This window comes from Tupaia chinensis, unplaced genomic scaffold (genome assembly GCF_000334495.1).
Source record: "Tupaia chinensis unplaced genomic scaffold, TupChi_1.0 Scaffold145652_1, whole genome shotgun sequence".
Taxonomy (NCBI): Eukaryota; Metazoa; Chordata; class Mammalia; order Scandentia; family Tupaiidae; genus Tupaia; species Tupaia belangeri.
This window is the reverse complement of record NW_006205509.1, coordinates 1,745,778-1,766,548: the sequence shown is the minus strand read 5'-3', so window position 1 is coordinate 1,766,548 and position 20,771 is coordinate 1,745,778. Positions and strand designations below refer to the sequence as shown.

The window sequence follows — 20,771 nt, the reverse complement described above, 5'->3', positions numbered from 1 at the left end:
CTAGCACACATGCCCCATTGGAAAAAAAAAAAAAAAAACTCTCGAAAAAATTAAAAGAAAAAGCTATCTCTGAAACTAAAATACCATAATCTTCTTGAAGACAGACACCATGTCTCTCGTGTATTTCCTACTTTATACAGCATGGCAGAGACCTGGTATGTCACTGGCACACAACAGGCACCTGATAAATCTTATGGTATAATTATTCTTTTTATTTTTTAATTTGTAAGAGGGTGCATGCGCTCACTAGTGAAAGATAGAGAATGGGAAAGTGAGAAAGCATCCCCCAGGAGAAAAGCTCATGCCACATCCCTTCTCCTTAATTTCCACCCCCCTCAGGATTTTGGGGATGCACACACACATGCCAGGCATTATGTCTCAAGCTGCAGAGTTCTGTGAATTGAACTGCACAGTCAGCCATGTGGAATCCAATAATTTTTTCCTCTCTCTCTCTCTCCCCCACCTTTTCTGTCTCTCTCTAGCAAGTGCACATACCTTATGGCAAATTTTTTAAAAGAATTATTTTATTTAACTTTGTTTTATTTATATTATTTTAATTTGACCAGAGAGGGCTAGAGTGAGAGAGAGAAGAAGAAAGTAAGAAAGCAAGCTGCCAGGTCCGGGATTCAAACCGCAATTGGTTATGTGGGAGTCCAGTGCCCTTAACCACCATGCCACCTGCCAGACCCCCTTATAGCAAATTTTTAAAAAAGAGAAAAAACATGTAGTATAGGGAAAACAAAGATAACAAAATACCTAGATTATTAAGTCATTTTATTTGAATATTAGCTTTCATTCTGATCTTTCAATAACTCTGGATTTACTTTTATAAAAAAAAAAAGAAAAAGTTTTTGCTATAGGGCATGTGCTCATCAGAAAGACAAAGACAAGAGAGGGACCAGCAGTTAGCGTAATGGCTGGGGGTTCCCATGTAGTTTACCGTAGTTTGCATCCCGGACCGGGTGGCTTAAAACTCACGCCGGGTGCGTGTGCGTGCGTGCCCAGTATCCCGAGAGGAGAATGGAGAAGAAGGGATTGCGGCTTGGTCATCCTCCCTGGGGGGTGATTTCTCACTTTCTGTCTGTCTCTCTCTATCTGTCTGGCTAGTGCACGCGCCTTATAGCAAAAACCTCTCAAAAAAAACAAAAAAAGAAAAAAAAAAGAAAGACAGAGACAAGAGAGGCAGAAAGCAAGAAATCACCCCCCTCCCCGGGGGGGGGTGGGGTGGCAATCCCTTCTCCTCTTGGGTTTTTGGGCATGCATGCACATGCACCCAGCATGAGTTAAAGCTGTCAGGTCCAGGACTCAAACCATGGTCAACTACGTGGAAGTCCAGTGACATAACCATTATGCTATCTGCTGGTCCCTGGATCTACCTTTTAAAAAACTCTATAAAAAAAAAAGTGAAAGAGAAATTAAGTTATAATGAAAGACAAGAGTAAGGAGCCAGGGAATACACAGGGGAGGAATTCCCTAGGATCTAAGAATAGGATAGATACTGGGATGGTCACCAAAAGAGATTCTAGAGTCTAGAAAATACTGAGCCACTTTAGTTACTTAAAAGCCAACAATTCTAAGTTGGAGATCTGGAAAGAGGGGTTAAATGTACCTCTACTTTGTAACATAAATTAATGGGAAGATAGAAATTTGCTTATAAAATAAGGATATCTATAAAAATAAGTATCTTGATATTTTTGGAGGCATTGTTCATGTAATCACTTCCAAAAGTATTTTTACAACTACTATTGTAATTTAGTTCCAAATCCTCAGAACACTCTCAAAAACAAAACAGACACTTAAACTCCTATTTTACAGATGGAGATACAGACACAGTTGAAAATCAGCACTAGTTATTGAGACTCTAAATCTCATATTCTTTCCTCTACACCACATCCTATCAGCTGTCTCCTTCTTATCTGTCTTATCACAATCTTGTCCACCCGTTTCTCCCTATTTCCATCTTCACAACTGCCTTTCAGCTAAGATTCTTTTTTTTTTCTTCAAATGTAATTTATTCATTTACTTATTTTGATCAGAGACACACACACAGAGAGAGAAAGTGAGAAAGCAAGCCACCAGGTCCAAGACTTGAACTAAGGTTGGCCATGTGGGAATGTCCAGCACCTTAACCACCACACCACCTGCTAGTCCCCTCAGCTAAGGTTCTTATTGCCTCCTTCCTAGTCAGTCTCCCAGCCTCCACCTCATATAGCCTCTACCTCTGCAAGGGTAATCTTCCTAAAACACAGCTCTGATTATGTCACTCTCCCTTATTCAAACTCCACACTCTCTCGCCTCCACTCAAGCTGTCACCTGACCCAAACCGAACTCTTTCTTTCATCTTTCTGTTGTTACTCTACCCTACATGTAAGGCTTTAATTCAAGCTACTTTCCTCCAAGAAGCTATTAGGTTATCCCTTTCCCTCAATGTGCTGGAAGTTTTGATAGGTTCTTATGAGATATTTGCTGAATAAACGTTAAGTTTTTAAAATCTTATTCCATATTCTCCCCACCAGACTCCAAAGTAATCCATCTTCTGAAATGATGTGACCTCAAAGAGAAGCCTAATTAGTATGCCATTGTGGTTACTGAGCTGGTTCCAGATGACAGGGTCATACAGCAGCTATCACAAAGAGAAAACAGATTATTGTTTTGAAAGGTCTGCAAGTGGATAAGAGCTATTAAAGACATCAATCAATTTTTTAAAAATACTGAATGATACAAGATGACATACTAAGTATTATAGAGATTACAAAAATAATAATAAAAGGAGGAAGCTCCGTGCACTAGCGGTTAAGTGGACCAGATCCCACAGGGCCAACCACGCAGTTTGAATCCTGGACCCAGCAGCTTGAAAACCACTGGGTGCAGGACCAACAGATGGACTCCCACATGGCTGACCACTGACCGCTGTTTGAATCCTGGACCCGGAAGCATAAAACTCATGCCAGGCACATTTGTGTGTGCCCTAAATCCCAAGAGAAGAACGGAGGTGAATGGATTGCAGCATGGCCGTCGCCCCAGGAGATGATTTCTCCATTTCTGTCTCTGCCTCTACAGAAACACACTCTAGAGCAAAAATCTCTCTTAAAAAAAAAAAAAAAGGGGGGGGGGGACAGAAGAGAAGAGAGAAACACTGGGCACATTTGCGTACATGCCCAAAATCTCAATGAGAGAAATGGAAGAAAAAGTATCACAGCATAACCACACCACATTATGAGAGAAGAGATGCTTTCTTCCTCTTCTTTGTTTCTTCCTCTCTGGTGAGCACACATGCCCCCTGGCAATTTTTTTTTTTGAAGAGGTTTTTGCTATAGGGCGCATGCGCTCACCAGAAAGACAGAAAGAGACAAAGAGACAGAAAGCAAGAAATCACCCCCCTACGCCACAATCCCTTCTCCATTCTTCTCTCTGGACCTTGGGCACGCACGCACACACACCCAGCGTGAGTTTAAGCCACCAGATCTGGGACTCGAACCACGGTCAACTACATGGGAGTTCAGTCAATTACATGGGAGTCCAGCAACATGGCCATTATACCATCTGCTACCCGCCCCACCCCCCCCAGCAAATTTAAATAAAAAATTATTCAAGACAACAGTTCTTACGTTACTTTTATATCAAGAAAAAAAATGATACCAAATAAATGTTGTCTTGAGAACATTCACTAAATGAGGCATTAATGAAAATCTGCAATAAGAGAAGATGGCAATGCAAACAAAAACTAGTGAGAACAATTCCCTGAGAGGGGCCAGGCACAATTGGACCCATATGGGAAATGTCCTGTGTTTACACTCGAGACGTCCCTGAATATGCCAGGCATGTGCCTGTGATCTTGCTGAGACTAGAGGTGGATTCCAGCATGAAGACCCTGCTGGAAGTGCCTTTTTCTCTGTCTCTGTCCCTCTGTTATCTCTCTTATGAAAGTGATGAACTTAAGGAAAAAAAAAAGAGAGAGAGAGAGAGAAAGAGAGAGGCCAGCAGGTGGTGTAAATGGTTAAAGTACTGGATCCCAGATGGCTGACTCCTAGATTTGAGTCCTGCAGTGAATTAAAAAACACTCCAGGTATGTGTACAAGCATGCCTAAAATCCTGAAAGGAGAATGGAGAAGGGACTGAAGCGTGGCCATCCCCCTGGTAGGTGATTTCTCACTTTCTCTATCTGTCTCTCTCTAGCAAGCACATGCACCCTATGGCAAAAATCTAAAATAAATAAATGAATGACTCCCTTAGATCACAGTCAGTGCTATCAGTCTCCCCCTTTCTTTTCTTTTCAAAAAAGGAAGGTTTTTTGGGTTTTTTTTTTGCTTTAGGGCATGTGTACTCAGAGGGAGAAAGACAGATACAGTAAGAGGGAAAGTGAGAAATCATCCCCCAAGAGGGATGGACAGGCCACAATCCCTTCTCCTATGTTCTCCTCCCAGGATTTTAGGTATGCCTGTACACACGGCCGGTGTGTTTCAAGCCATGAGTCTGGGACTTGAACTATGGTCGGCCATGTGGGAGTTCAGCAACATAACCACTATGCCATCTGCTAGTCTCACTTTTTTTTCTTGCTAATTTATTTCTCAGACCATTCCTTCTATCCGCTTTGTCTCCCTAGCTCTTCAAACTATCTCAATCCCAAAAAAAAAAGAAAAAGAAAAATAATTATTTAATTTTATTTACTATTATTATTTTAACATTTGACAGAGAGAGAGAAAGTGAGAAAACAAGCCACCAGGTCTGGGACTTAAACTGTGGTCAACCACGTGGGAGTCTAGTGCCTTAACCACCACGCCATTTGGTAGTCCCATAATCCCTTAAAATAAGCATCAAATTTATGAAGTAGGTGAAAGAAGACACTTGGCCGTCTGCCAAAAAGAAATCATGACTTTCTTCCTATTCAATCGAAAATGTTTTACAGATCACGGAGAGAGACCAAAAAAATCTAATAGATAACTACTACTCTAAAGAGCAATATTCTTAGAAATCCAGATTTTACCTAGTTCGTGGGACAAAAATGCCTAATGCCAGCTATTCAGTAGGAAGATAATATTGATAATAATTTTTAAAAATCTGAGTAAAAACCATTTAAAAACAACTACAGAAAATCTTGTAGTGATTATTTAGAGTAAGTGCCCATTATGCTAAGCTGTTAGATGAAAGACCATCACTTTCTTTTTAGGTAACCCAGATGAAAAAAAACTTTAAGGTTAGAACACACTTCAGCTTGGTAGAAAACCCAAATTTGGAATCTGTTTTTTTCTCTTTGCACAAACCAGCTCAAAATGACTTACGGAGTTCATTTCCTTCACTGAGAATCTCCACCCGGCGCACAAGCTGCTCAAACAGATTCCGCAAATTCAGCATTGTAGTATCCATCTTTCTGCCAAGAAATCAAATATACATTAGAGGTCCTGCCTTCTCCCCCACAACGAATGATTCAATAGCAATTCAGTATAGCCACTTTTGACCAACATCTGTACTCTTCCATCTGTAGCTACTGTTAAGAGAATCTCAAGTCAACGATTGATGTTTTGTGTGATCCTTATTAAAAGAACAAAGCTGGAACATTTCAGACTTACCTGAAAATAAGAAAACCACTTCAGACCTCTGAATATAACACCCTTTCCTACCTACTACCCCTTTGCCCTACTCTGCTCTGTAATTACTCTGGAGCTGAGAGGAAAGCAATTAGAAACAAGTATGTCAGTTGATTATTAGTGATCAGCTATAAAATGTAGTTCTTCAGGTCAAGCCTATTGATTAATATAACACTTATGGCACTTTAATCCTCTGAACTTCAAAGACCTACAATGTAACTTAAAGGTCTATTTTTAATTTCATTTTTAGTTAATGCCCCTTTTGCAACTGCCTTTTAAACGCAGAACATGGTCAGCACATTTCCTACCAACAGCACCAATGACGTCACACAAGAGTGATTAAGTGGGGAAATCGCCAGCTCAGCAGCACAAGAATTATTTCTGTAATGCAGGGCTCTCTGCTGGACTGCATGCAGGGACTATGTCTAATAAATTTATACTAAGTATAGGCAAAGGATTATGTTGTACCACATTCTGGCATCAGAGAAGACAATGCACCACCTTCACAGTTAGAAGGTTAAAGGAAAAATCATTTGCTACTGTGTTCTGTATAGTGAATTTCAGGCTTTGTATTTTCCCCCCAAAGACCTGCTGATATTACATTAAAAACGATGTCCTTACAGGCAACTCTGTTCTGAATAGACTTTAACTGGGGACAATTTGAGGAAATAAGATCTTCATTTAACAGTTAAGAAAGAAAGACATTAACTGAATGTTATGAAAATTATCAAGAAAATGAAATAAGTCAAATTTTATTTGAAAACTCAATGTCCTCAGAAATATCATTAAATGATTCTTCTATTTCTTAATTATTTTTTATTTAATTTCATTCATTGTCATTATTTTATTTTATTTTTTTAAAGTTGACCAGAGAGAGACAGAGAAAAAGAGAAGGAATGTAAGAAAGCAAGCTGCCAGGTCCAGGATTCGAACTGAAGTCAACCATGTGGGAGTCAAGATGCCTTAACCACCATGCCACCTGCTGGCCCCAGGAGTCTTCTATTTCATCTAATCACCTCTCCAGCATTACAACCCAGGTCCTTCTTCATGTGTCTAAATAAAAATTTCAAGAACCTTTGAAGGTTTAGTGACTTTGTAGTGTATATATGACTGTACCACAAGTTGTGAGGGCAAGAAAGGACAAGGAAAAAACACAAAGCAATATATGAACAATATATTTTTCCAAAATTATTTTCCTGTTTTTTCCCTAAAGTACATGTGCTCACTGGAGTAGGAAGGACTGAGAAATCATCCTAGGGGGAAGGGGAACGGCCTCTCACATTTCACCTCCATTCTCCTCTAAGGATTGTGGGAATGCATGCACATGCATCCAGCATGTTTTTCAAGCCACCAGGACTTGAACTGTGCAGTTGGCCATGTGGGGATCTAGTTACCTTAACCAAGACACCACCAGTTGGCCCCAAAAATATATTTTCTATTAAATGCTACAAAATTATTCCTTTGTATTCAAGTGACAACTGCTGTAAAAGCAAAAAAAGCTTTGAATTCCAAGCCTGGATTCAATATATACCTGAATCAGAGTAGGAAACCAAGATTTTCAAATGGCAATGTATCTGTTCCAAACTATATCATCACAGCAAGCTGCTAAGAAACAGGACCAACAAATTTATTACAAAGCTTTCTCTGAACTAAGAACAAAACTGAAAGCATAGCATTAAAACTAGCAATTAGAGGGGGCGGCAGGTGGCGTGGTGGTTAAGGCACTGGACTCCCACATGGTTGACAATGGTTCGAGATCTGGACCTGATGGCTTGCTTTCTCTCTTTTCCTTTCTGTCTTTCTCTTTGGTCAGATTGAAAAATAGTAATAATGATAATAAATAAAATTAAATAAAAAAGATTTTTAAATGTAGTTAAAGGGGTCAGCAGATGGCGTAGTGGTTAATTCCCACATGGCTGACCATGGTTTGAGTCCCAGATCTGACAGTTTGCTTTTTCGCTTTCTCTCTCTCTCCCCGCCCCTCAGTCAAATCAAAAAAATAATAACAAATTGAATTAAATAAATAAATAATTGTAGGGCTGGCAGGTGGCATGATGGTTAAAAGCACTGGATTCCCACATGGCAGACCATGGTTTGAATCTCAGACCTGGCAGCTTGCTTTCTTGCTTTCCCTCTCTCTCTGTCTGGTGAAATTTTAAAAATAATAACAACAACTATAATTAAATAAATAGTTCTTTTTTAAAATTTAAAGAAATACATAAATCTTTTTACACAAATGTAGTTTTAAAAAAGAACAGCAAGAAGAAGCAGATGTCATAATGGTTATGTCACTGGCCTCCCACATAGTCAGTTGATCACTGTTCAAGTCCCAGGCCTGGTGGCTTAAACCTCACAACAGGCTTGTGTGCCTGCGAGGTAAGCCCCAGAGGAGAATGGAGAAGGGATTATGGTGTGGCCATTCCCCCAGGGGGTGACTTCTCACTGTCTTTCTGTCTCCAGTTGAGTGTACACCTTATAACAACAACAAAAAAAAAAAGCCAGCAAGAAGAGAACATAACAATAGGTAAACAAACCCAAGGACTCCAAGACAGGGCCAGCAGCAGAACATTCAATGGTCAATTCAAATGATGATTTTCTTCCACTCACAGTAAAAACTGAAGACACTAATCAATAGTTTTTTTTAAAAAAAAGAATTGTTTATTTAACTTCATTCATTTTATTTTAATTTGACCAGAGAGAGAGAGACACACACACACACACACACACACACACGTGCACGCGCACACACAGAGAGTAAGAGAGAGATGGAGGGAGGGGGAGAGAGGAGGAGAGAGAGAGAGAAAGTGAAAAAGCAAGCCACCAGGTCTGGGACTTAAACCATGGTAGGCCATGTGGGAGTGTCTGGAGCCTTAACTAGCACGCCACCTGCTGGCCCAGTGGTTTTAATATAAAGTATTGATTTCTATTTTATTGGCATTCATCTGTATATTTTGAGACCACAGACAGTGAGCTCAGTACCACAGGAAAATGTGTATGTATCATCCAAGAACACAGATAAGGAAAATTTAATGGTATAAGTAGGATACTGAAAACCAATTGTATAAAAAAAAAGTTCAAGGCAAGACTGTGATCTAGTGGTTAAGAGAAACATCTCACAAGGCTGACTACATGGTCTGAGTCTCGGATCTAGCAGTCCGAAAAACATGCCAGGCACGTGTGTATGTATGCCCCAATTCCTGATAGGAGGAAGAAATGAAGAAAGGATCATACGTGATCACACCAATCAGGGGGTGCTTTCTCCTTCTCCCTTCTGTGTCTCTGTTCTGGCAAATGTACATGCCAACTGGCAATTTTTTTTTTTTTTTGTTCAGTGGGGTCTTATGCCCCTGCTATGCTTTAAATGTTTACATCTCTCCAAAAATCATGTTGAAACTTAATCCCAATACAATAGTATTAAGAGGTGAGATCTTTAGGAGGTAATTAGGTCACAAGGGGTGACCTAATCCCCTCTCAAATGGGATTAGAATCCCTATGGGACCAGCAGCTGGTGTAATGGCTATGTTGCTAGACTCCCATGTAGTCGACTACAGTTCGAATCCTGGACCTGGTGGCTTAAACTCATGCCAGGCGCGTGTGCGTGCATGCCCAAGATCCTGAGAGGAGAATGGAGAAGGGATCGCAGCATGGCCATCCCCTCCTGCGGGGCGGGGGTGATTTCTCACTTTCTTTCTGTCTGTCTGTCTCTCTGTCTCTCTCTCTCTCTCTCTCTTTCTCTCTCTCTTACCGGCAAGTGCACGTGCCCTATAGCAAAAACCTCTCCAAAAAAATAAATAAGTAAAAAGAGAACCCCGGGGCCAGCAGGTGGTGTGATGGATAAGAGCGCTGGATTCCCACATGGCCAACCATGGATCAAGTCCTGCACCTGGTGGCTTGCTTTCTCACTTACTTTCTCTCTCTCTCTCGTCAAATAAAGAAAAAAATAACAATAACAAATGGAAATAAATAATTCTTAAAAAAAAAAAAGAGAGAGAGAACTCCTACAAAAGGGCTTAAGGGATCCTGTTTGCCCATTTATGCCCTTCCACTATGTGAGGACACAGCGAGAGGTCATTTTGAAAGCGGAAAAGTGAGCCCTTACAAGACACTGAATCTGCTGGTGTTTGGATATTAAATTTTCTAGACTATGAGGAAAAATACATATGTTATTCATAAATTACCTAGTCTAAAGTACTTTTTCTCCTTGAAAAAAATTTTCACATTTTCTTAAGTTTCTCTAGTCCATTATTCTTCCCTTTGTTCTTTGCACACACCAGGCTCTAGAATGAGGATTAGGGAAAGTATTCTCTTGAAAACACAAACCTGATTTCTGAAAAAAATAAAAGCATAGAGAACCTACATGGGGACATCTTACCATAGCAACTGCTATATATACAACTAGGGCAATTTACACTGTTCTCTCCTCAAATGATGCCAAGTACCTAGGAGATAGGTGTTTAAGTAAATTCCCAGTTCTCTATTATAAAGGAGGGGGGCCAGCAGGTGGCGTCGTGGCTAAGAGCGCTAGACTCCCACATGGCTGACAGGATTTGAGTCTTGGACCTGATGGCTTGCTTTCTCACTTTCCATCTCTCTCACTCTTTCTCATTCTGTACCTCTCTGGTCAAATTAAAATAAATTTTAAAAATTAAATTAAATAATTATTTTTTAAAAATTTTTTAATAATTTTTTTTAAAAAAGGTAATCCTTAACTCTGTTAGACCTTCATGGTACCCAGATTTAGTTTTACAAAGTCCGATTATCGATCTTTCTTTATTCTTCCCTCTTAACACCAGACATTTCCTAAAGTTCAATCCTTCAACTTCTCAAAGAACCTAACTATTCCATTTTAGCTATTACATCTCTACAGACAACTTACCAATTTTATCTCCCCAGACACCTGTTCTAACGCTAATCCTACAGCTTTCAATTTGCTTGGGATGCCCTTGATATTAAATTTGATTTTTTTTTCTTCTTTTTTTTTTTTTTAGATTTTTGCCACAGGACATGTACAATCACCAGAGAGAAACAGGGAAAGTAAGAAATCACCCCCAAGAGGGGATGGCCACACAAAAATCCCTTCTCTTCCATTCTTCTCTCTCCAGATTTTGGGCAGGTGCAAACACATGTGTCCAGCATGTTTTTCAAGTCTTCAGGTTCCTGGACTAGTACTGTAGAGTCAGCCATGTAGGATCCAGTGCTTTAACTACTACACCACCTGCTGGCCCTAAACTTGATTTTCTACAGTTCCTCCCTCATACACATTAAGTACTATATCCACTGACCTACCCTATCCCCTACCCTACTGACTCCCAATTTTAATTCCCTATGTTTATAATTCTTCCACTCACTAAGTTCCATACTTCAGAAATCACTTTTGGTTCCTACAAGCATAATCATTAAATCTGTGCACTCATCTTGCATACGTATATAAAGCCACTCCCTCATCACATGCAGGTTTATCACTCACTTAAATTGACCTCTCTGCCTCCAGTCCTTACCCTACTTCTTCACTGAGTTGTCACTCAGACACACACACCTTGCACTTTAAAGGCAGTGAACTCCCACATAGTCAACTGAGGTTCAAGTTCTGGACACGGCAGCTTGAAAAATTACTCCAGGCACGTGTGTGCACATGCCCAAAATCCCACGAAGAGAGTGGAGAAGGGACTTCAGCATGGCCAACCCCCCTGGGAGGCGATTTGTCACTTTCCCTATCTGTCTCTGAGTCTCTCTGGTGAGCATATGTGCCCTAAAAATAAATTAATAAATAGCTGCAAGGTGAGGTCCTGTCAGGTGGCCTGGTGGTTAGTTAAATGACTAGATCCCACATGGCCAACTGAGAGGCTGCAGTCCTGGAGCTGGTGGCTTGAAAAACAAGCCAGGTACATATACACACATACACTAAATCCCGAGAGGAGAATAGAGAAGAGGGGATTGTGGCTGTCTGTCTGTCTCTCTGTCTCTCTCTCTCTCTCTCTCTTTCTCTCTCTCTTACCGGCAAGTGCACGTGCCCTATAGCAAAAACCTCTCCAAAAAAATAAATAAGTAAAAAGAGAACCCCGGGGCCAGCAGGTGGTGTGATGGATAAGAGCGCTGGATTCCCACATGGCCAACCATGGATCAAGTCCTGCACCTGGTGGCTTGCTTTCTCACTTACTTTCTCTCTCTCTCTCGTCAAATAAAGAAAAAAATAACAATAACAAATGGAAATAAATAATTCTTAAAAAAAAAAAGAGAGAGAGAACTCCTACAAAAGGGCTTAAGGGATCCTGTTTGCCCATTTATGCCCTTCCACTATGTGAGGACACAGCGAGAGGTCATTTTGAAAGCGGAAAAGTGAGCCCTTACAAGACACTGAATCTGCTGGTGTTTGGATATTAAATTTTCTAGACTATGAGGAAAAATACATATGTTATTCATAAATTACCTAGTCTAAAGTACTTTTTCTCCTTGAAAAAAATTTTCACATTTTCTTAAGTTTCTCTAGTCCATTATTCTTCCCTTTGTTCTTTGCACACACCAGGCTCTAGAATGAGGATTAGGGAAAGTATTCTCTTGAAAACACAAACCTGATTTCTGAAAAAAATAAAAGCATAGAGAACCTACATGGGGACATCTTACCATAGCAACTGCTATATATACAACTAGGGCAATTTACACTGTTCTCTCCTCAAATGATGCCAAGTACCTAGGAGATAGGTGTTTAAGTAAATTCCCAGTTCTCTATTATAAAGGAGGGGGGCCAGCAGGTGGCGTCGTGGCTAAGAGCGCTAGACTCCCACATGGCTGACAGGATTTGAGTCTTGGACCTGATGGCTTGCTTTCTCACTTTCCATCTCTCTCACTCTTTCTCATTCTGTACCTCTCTGGTCAAATTAAAATAAATTTTAAAAATTAAATTAAATAATTATTTTTTAAAAAATTTTTAATAATTTTTTTTAAAAAAGGTAATCCTTAACTCTGTTAGACCTTCATGGTACCCAGATTTAGTTTTACAAAGTCCGATTATCGATCTTTCTTTATTCTTCCCTCTTAACACCAGACATTTCCTAAAGTTCAATCCTTCAACTTCTCAAAGAACCTAACTATTCCATTTTAGCTATTACATCTCTACAGACAACTTACCAATTTTATCTCCCCAGACACCTGTTCTAACGCTAATCCTACAGCTTTCAATTTGCTTGGGATGCCCTTGATATTAAATTTGATTTTTTTTTCTTCTTTTTTTTTTTTTTAGATTTTTGCCACAGGACATGTACAATCACCAGAGAGAAACAGGGAAAGTAAGAAATCACCCCCAAGAGGGGATGGCCACACAAAAATCCCTTCTCTTCCATTCTTCTCTCTCCAGATTTTGGGCAGGTGCAAACACATGTGTCCAGCATGTTTTTCAAGTCTTCAGGTTCCTGGACTAGTACTGTAGAGTCAGCCATGTAGGATCCAGTGCTTTAACTACTACACCACCTGCTGGCCCTAAACTTGATTTTCTACAGTTCCTCCCTCATATACATTAAGTACTATATCCACTGACCTACCCTATCCCCTACCCTACTGACTCCCAATTTTAATTCCCTATGTTTATAATTCTTCCACTCACTAAGTTCCATACTTCAGAAATCACTTTTGGTTCCTACAAGCATAATCATTAAATCTGTGCACTCATCTTGCATACGTATATAAAGCCACTCCCTCATCACATGCAGGTTTATCACTCACTTAAATTGACCTCTCTGCCTCCAGTCCTTACCCTACTTCTTCACTGAGTTGTCACTCAGACACACACACCTTGCACTTTAAAGGCAGTGAACTCCCACATAGTCAACTGAGGTTCAAGTTCTGGACACGGCAGCTTGAAAAATTACTCCAGGCACGTGTGTGCACATGCCCAAAATCCCACGAAGAGAGTGGAGAAGGGACTTCAGCATGGCCAACCCCCCTGGGAGGCGATTTGTCACTTTCCCTATCTGTCTCTGAGTCTCTCTGGTGAGCATATGTGCCCTAAAAATAAATTAATAAATAACTGCAAGGTGAGGTCCTGTCAGGTGGCCTGGTGGTTAGTTAAATGACTAGATCCCACATGGCCAACTGAGAGGCTTCAGTCCTGGAGCTGGTGGCTTGAAAAACAAGCCAGGTACATATACACACATACACTAAATCCCGAGAGGAGAATAGAGAAGAGGGGATTGTGGCGCAGTCATCCTCCCAGAGTACTTGCTTTCTCTCTCGCTGTCTCCAGCAAACACATGCACTCTATAGCAAATTAAAAACAGAAACAAACAAAACAAACTTTGGGCCAGCTCTGTAGCCTGGTGTTTAAAGCTGGATCCCACATGGCCAGACCCTGAATTAATGTCCTAGACTCTGCGGCTTGAGGAAACACACCGGGCCCATGTGAGCCCAAAATCTGGAAAAGAGGTAGAAAGGGGGAAGGGATTGTGCTGTAATTATTCCCTATGAAGGGGTGTTTCTCCTCTCCCCACCCCCCAAGTCTGGTATCTCTCTCTGGCAAGTACAAAAGAAAGATAGAAAGTGGGGCTGGCAGGTGGTGTGGTGGTTAAGGACACTGGACTCCAACACGGCTGACTATGGTTTAAGTTCTAGACCTGGCAGCTTATTTTCTCACTTTCTATCTAACTCTCTCTGCCTTTCTCTGACAAAATTAAAATAACGACAATAAATAAAATTAAATAAAATAATTATTTTTAAAAATAGAGAATAAAAAGAAAAAAAATTTTAAAAAACGGTTAAAATTGGGGGGAAGATATAGAAGTCCTGGGATAAAGTTTCGGCTTTTCTATCTGTCAGAGTATATCACTTCAGTAAATCACTTTAATTCTGAGACAGGTCTACAAACTGGAAAAAATACAGAAATGCCCTATCTACTTCTCAGAATTTATAAATTAATGTAGGTGAAAATTTATAATGTATAAGTTGAACCTTACTATCAAAACATAAGGTATTATTAAACTGGATTAGTGTATTATTTTGTTTTGATTTTGGTCTGACAGGTGTTATTTACATGCTAAACAGTGATTCCCAATCAAAATTTTTCCCCAAGGCTGTCTCCACATATTACCAAACTCAGAATGTTAGATGAGTTTTTAAAATAGTGCTACAGTTAGAAAAAAGGGAAATTCATTATTTACCAAGTGCCTTTGAAGTGATTCAGACACTTAAACAATTCACATTCATTTTTTTTCTTTCAGTAAATTTGACCGAATTCTCTCCACTTAGAGAAATCAACTAAGACTCAGAGACTTTAGTTTATTAATATTGGGGTTTTTTAGAATTATTTAATTAATTTTTTTAAGAGACGGAACTTTTGCTCTAGGGCATATGTACTCACTGGGGAAAGAGAGACAGAGAGACAGAGAAACGTAATGTGAAAAGTCACATCCCCCACCCTCCAGGGGATGGCCACACTGCAATCCCTTCCCCTCCAGTCTCCTCTCAGGATTTTGGGCAGGCACAAACATGAGGCTAGCATGAGTTTTAAGCCACTGGGTTCAGGACTTGAACCATAGTCAACTACGTAAGAGTCCAGTGACATAACCATTATGCCATCTGCTGGCCCCTATTTATTTATTTTTAATTTGACCAGAGAGAGCTAGAGGGAATGCAAGCCACCAGGTTGAAACACAGTTGGTCATGTGGGAGCCTAACTCAACCACCAAACCACCTGCTTGCCCCAAGACTTTAAATAAATAAAAAATGCTGAGTTCACATCAAAACCCCCATCTAAGTCCAAAATCTATGTTCTTCCCACCACTACACACTGAAGAGATAGTTTATTACACAGCTATCAACTAAACCATATATGTGGCAGACATTCTCAAACATCTCCCACAAATCATAACGTTATATAGCTACAACGCAGATCAAGAAGAATCATGGAAATAGCAAAATTTGACAAGATCTAGGCTCTTAAACAAGCTGTTCTAATATGAATTTTCTGAAGCATTTTCTAACATAGGTTTATACTTAAATGTAATTCAAAAATGGCACTAGCAAAATATGATCTACTTCCCTTTATATGTTGGGGGAACCATATATTTTTATTAACATTCTACAGAAGTGATTCTCAGGAATTATTTATAGATGATGAAATTATCTTTCTGCAGCAGTACTGGTATCTCAGCTAAATTGTAACTTGAAAAGCTAAAATTTACTCATCCTATTCAACATCAATTGAAATTGATCTTAATTTTCCTGCTGGGTCACATTTTTCACTCTCATGAATACTTGTTTATTTCTTCCCCTTTATTATATAGCTCTATAGCTAGCAGATACACTAATATGAAAGGAAACAAAAATAAAGTCATATTGTAGTACACTGCTTGGCAGTTATAAAGCATCTGTCACCTCCACAAGTGAGGCTGCTGCCTTTTGAGAAAGCCGAAATGATCCCTATGTGTAGCAAGAACACTTATTTAGGGACACTTGAAATAAAGTGCTAGAGAACCTCAGCTGTTATTGATGGGGAACCCTAGAGGTGGAGAAGTCCCTATGTTACAGGTTCCCAATCTGCGAGAATCCCTAAGGAAGCAATTTGGCAATACCCTGAAAGAATCTCAGCTAGATGTGATTCCTTTGAATCCCCAATTTAATTTCAAATCACCCAGCTAAGAGACATAGTCCTTCAGAATAACAAACTATTACAGATCTTACTGCATGGTATCCTGGCAAGTCTCTATCCTCTTCCTCCTCCTATAAACATTATTATGAGAACTATACATTTTTTAATGCATCAAGGATGTTAAACAATTTAAGAAAAAAACAATGGAAGACTGCTTGAGTTTCTTAGGGAAGTTTTTCTTTTCTTTTTTTATTTGGAGAGGTTTTTGCTATAGGGCTCTTCTTGTGCTAGCCAGAAAGACACAGAGACAGAAAGCGAGAAATCACCCCCCCACCAGGGGGGATGACCGCCACCGTAATCTCTTCTCCTCCATTCTCCACTTGGGATCTTGGGCGGGCACACATGCACATGCGCCCAACGTGAGTTTAAGCCACCAGGTCTGGGACTTGAACAGCAGTCAAATACATGGGTGTTCAGCAACATAGCCATTATGCCAACTGCTGGTCCCTTAGGGAAGTATTTTAATACAAAAACATTCTCACAAACACTGCTAAATCTGGAGAGTCCCAAAAAATCAAAAACATAGGTTCCCCACTATCAAGGAAAACCATACCAAAGATAATCTCAATACTGTAAGATTCTTTCATATGAGAGCATTTCAGAACAATGTGCCAGTCCCATGGCATGGGGATTAAGGCATCTAGATCGCATATGGCCAACTGTAGTCTTAGACCTAATGGCTTGAAAAACACATTGATTACATACATGTGCATGCCCAAAATCATGAAAGGAAGGAGAAATGGAGAAGGGATTGTGGAATGACCATTTCCCCTGTGGGGTAGGGGTGCTATCTCACTTTGTCTATCTCTCTAGCAAGTACACACCCCCTCTGGAAAAAAAATGGAAAAAGAACAATGGTTTTCCCCAAATAGCCGGCTTATTATAGTCCCTTCCCCTAAAGACAGGGTCTCACTGTGGCCATCCTCCTCTCCCAAGTTATTAGGATTACAGGTACACACCATTCCACTCAGCCTTCAGGTTAAAGTAGGAATCAAACCCAGGCCTCCAACGTCACACCAGTCTGCAGATAACAGTGTCTTAGCAGAGGGACCAGTGGGTGGCGTGGTGGTTAAGACGCTGGATACTCCCACACGGCTGACCATGGTTCAAGTCCTGGACCTGGTGGCTTTCTCTCTCTCTCTCTCTCTCTGAGTGTCTCTCTGGTCAAATTAAAATAAATGAATGAATAAATAAAAGAATTCTTAAAAAATTAAAACAAACAAACAAACAACAACAACAAAAAACAGTGTCTTAGCAGAGCAAGACACTACAGCTGGGCCCAAATGTCCAGCTTCTACTTCACCATTTTAAAGTCTCTAAACCAGCAGGCAGATGGAATATCTTGAAATCAACTATTCTTATGAGCAAATCAACTACAAAAGAGTAAACAGAATGTCCCTAGTCCAATATGAAGACTAAAATAAGGAACAGGAAGAGCTGAAACATGACTTTTCTGAAAATTACTACCAGTTCCACATATTAAGCTCTTTTTTTATATTTTCCCTGTGAATTCTCCCCATTCTGAAGTCTTCCAGTCTTCAAAGTCTTGCCAATTCACTAAAAGATTCTCTAATCATTTTAGTCCAAATTTTTCTAAATATTTATTTAATCGTATTTATTTACTCCTTCCTTTTCAAAAAAAATTTGACAAGAGAGAGAGAAAATGAGAAAGCAAACTGCCAGGTCCAGGACTCGAACTCTGGTTGACCTTTTGGGAGTCCAGCACCCCAACCACCACACCACCTGCTGTCCCCTCAAAATTATCTGTTTTATTACCTACAACACGCATTTAGCAGATGTAAAAAAAACTTCCCTTACATTTGTTATCTATGTTCAAATAAATTGTTTTGAAAATACCATGAAATAAAACCCTCACCACCCTAAACTGCATGTACCTCCGTATCAAATTTTTACCAGTTATACTTCATAGAGTTACAATCATACTTCTCAGAGTTGCATACTTCATAGAGTTGCAATCCTAGATTATATACAATTTTGTGTTTTGATTTTTACTATCATGTTTCCATTAAGTTCCAGAGTTGATGAACAACTGTTTATTCTCTCCTTTGGACATTTGAGGTAACTTCCAGTTTTTCAATGACCTTCACCTTGTATAACTCTATCACCATATACCTCCTGTAGGTTTTTATTCAAATGTCACTTTCTTAATGAGGTCTTTCCCAACTACATTCATTCATTCATTCATACATTCATAGGTCTTTGCCATAGGGCACATGCACTCACATGTGCAGACAAGAGAGAAAGTGAGAAATCAACCTCCAGGGATGTCTAGCCGTGCTGTAATCCCTCTCAATTCTCTTCCTGGGATTTCGGACACACATGCATATGCACACACACCCAACGTGATTTTCAAGCTGCCTTGCCCAGGACTTGAACAGTAGTCAGCCATATGGGAGTCCAAGCACCTTAACCACCATGTCACCTGCCAACCACTCTTTTAAATTGCCCTTTTCCACTACTTCCCTGCTTTATTTTGCTCCAAAGCATGAATCTCTAACTCTTAGATATTTACTTATTGATTTTATTTACTGTCCATCTGTCCAAGAGACGAAATTCTTTTTTTTTTTCCAAGAGACAAAATTCTTAAAAGGCAAGATCTGTCTGTTTCATTCACTGCTGAGACCCTAGTGCCTGATATTTGGTAATTTGGTGACTAATAAATATTTGTTTAATTAATAAATTCCATATTCCTATGGACAGTATTTTTTTTTCAGGTGACTATGTTCCTTATACTATATTTCCAATTACATTAACATTAGAGTGTAAAAACCTTTTACAGTTCTTCATAAATACTGCCATGTTTCCTAAAAGGGCTGTACTATTGAACAGTACTCTCTATAGTGTACAGTTGTAACCGGACCCACCAGTTATCTTTCTGAGCTCTATCATCCCAAATGAACTACACACTCCTTTAAAACCATCTAAGACTGCCTACTACTTAGACTTTGCACTTAAGAAAAATGCCTGTTGAATGAGTAAACTATAGGAAACGCGCCTTTCTCTAAACACTTTCAATATAAAAAAGCTTATTTACCGGACACATGAAAGCGTTAAATAGGAAGATAATGTCATTTCTTAAATTAAAAAAAAAAAAACTCAAGCTTCCCACTCACCCCACTTTCCTACAGACACCTTCTGCCTACGAAGAGAAATTACGGCCAGCGGCAAAGGCCTCCTTGTTACTATGCTAAGAATGGGGTGGCAAGGGCGAGATGTCACTGCCGCGGCCCAGACCCCGACGACGCAGCCCACAGGGAGAGGGCTCCCTCAGGCCGCCCGGCCTCTCCAACACCAGGGCTTTTCCCTTCGTAAACGCCCAGCTCCCCGAGAAGGACGGAGGTGTTCCCACACCCACTTCCAAACTCAGTCCACTGCGGGGGGCTCCTGCTGTCTTCAACACACCACCTCAAAAAGACGCCCCCGGCTTTCCACAAAACCCGAGCAGAGAGAAGAGCCCCGACCCGGGGCGGCGGGTGGAGAGGGCGTAGCAGCCGGCCTTCCCCCAGCCCCCCGTCCCACCCGGCCTTCCCCCAGCCCCCGCGGTGGTCCCGGCTTACCTCGTCAGACGCTCTCCCTCCCACCTCAACACAGCGCCGGACGCAGCCGTCTCGCCGCTAAGCACTCACTTCACCGGGTCCGCCTGGCCCCTCGTGGCCCCCCTTCCACTTCCCTCCGCGCCTCACCCAACGGCAGAGCAGCACCGCGCCGCCAGCTCCGGTTTGAAATCCGGCACCAACCAATCACAAAGAAATTTATTCCTCCTATGCCGTCCCTCCGCGCTACGACGCATGCGTCAGCACGCGAGGGGGCGGGGGAGAGCAAAGGGGGCGGGAGCAAGAATGAGCATGCGCATCTGACAGCGAGACGCCAAAAGTAGCCATTTTGCCTAAGGTCAGCAGATTTGGTTTTTTCTTTTTCTCCCGGCTCCCTTTTCCGAAATCGTTCAAGATGCCATGTTGACTAAAGCTAAGTGGCAGTTCTTGAGTGCAAATTACTCTTGGCCTCACTGTCTCTCGGAAACTATTAGTTATACGGGTCGGGTCTCGCCATAGAATACAAAGAATTCCAGGAGGAGATAAAAAGCAGTCATTTTTAAGCATATTTATTGAATTATATTATCCCTTCAGTCATTGATGCACCCATTCAGGCTTTGATTTGACACACATTAAGTGTGCCAATCTCATAACGAGCACTCTTCTAAGAATCAGAAATATAAAGAGACGGTCTCTGCTTTCAGATTGGAGCTACCAATGGAGCAGACAGCTCAAGGAAACAAATACAAAGTGAAAGTGCTATAATTCTATGTAATAAAATTTAGAATTTTGACAGTGTACTAGCACAGGGGCATTCAGACCATTTTTGTTTGTTTATTTGCTTTTGATGGAGTCACCCTGTTATGATCCTCCTGATTCAGTCTCCCAAGTTTTAGGATTCCAGGCTCAACCACTGTGACTTGGACCAGGCCTCCCTCGTGGTCCCGGCCTGCTAAACACAGTGTTTTAGTAGCATTTATCACCAGATTCAAAGGG

At 40.6% G+C, this 20,771-nt stretch overlaps 1 protein-coding gene across 3 annotated transcripts in view; it reads right to left on the bottom strand.

Moving 5' to 3' along the window:
* Positions 1-19,971, bottom strand: part of RACGAP1 (Rac GTPase activating protein 1) — a 46,548-nt gene extending 26,577 nt beyond the window's left edge. Inside the window, exons 1-2 of one of the 3 annotated variants that reach the window (XM_006168181.3) lie at positions 19,800-19,971; positions 5,280-5,368 (exon numbers count right to left, since the gene is read on the bottom strand). In XM_006168181.3, the coding sequence (XP_006168243.1) occupies positions 5,280-5,364 (85 nt within the window). In that variant the 5' untranslated portion in view covers positions 5,365-5,368; positions 19,800-19,971. Of the gene's footprint in view, positions 1-5,279; positions 5,369-5,567; positions 5,589-19,799 lie in introns of those variants that run through there. The other 2 variants (XM_006168182.3, XM_027768153.1) reach the window with 2 other exon arrangements.
* Between the last annotated feature and the right edge of the window lie 800 nt (positions 19,972-20,771).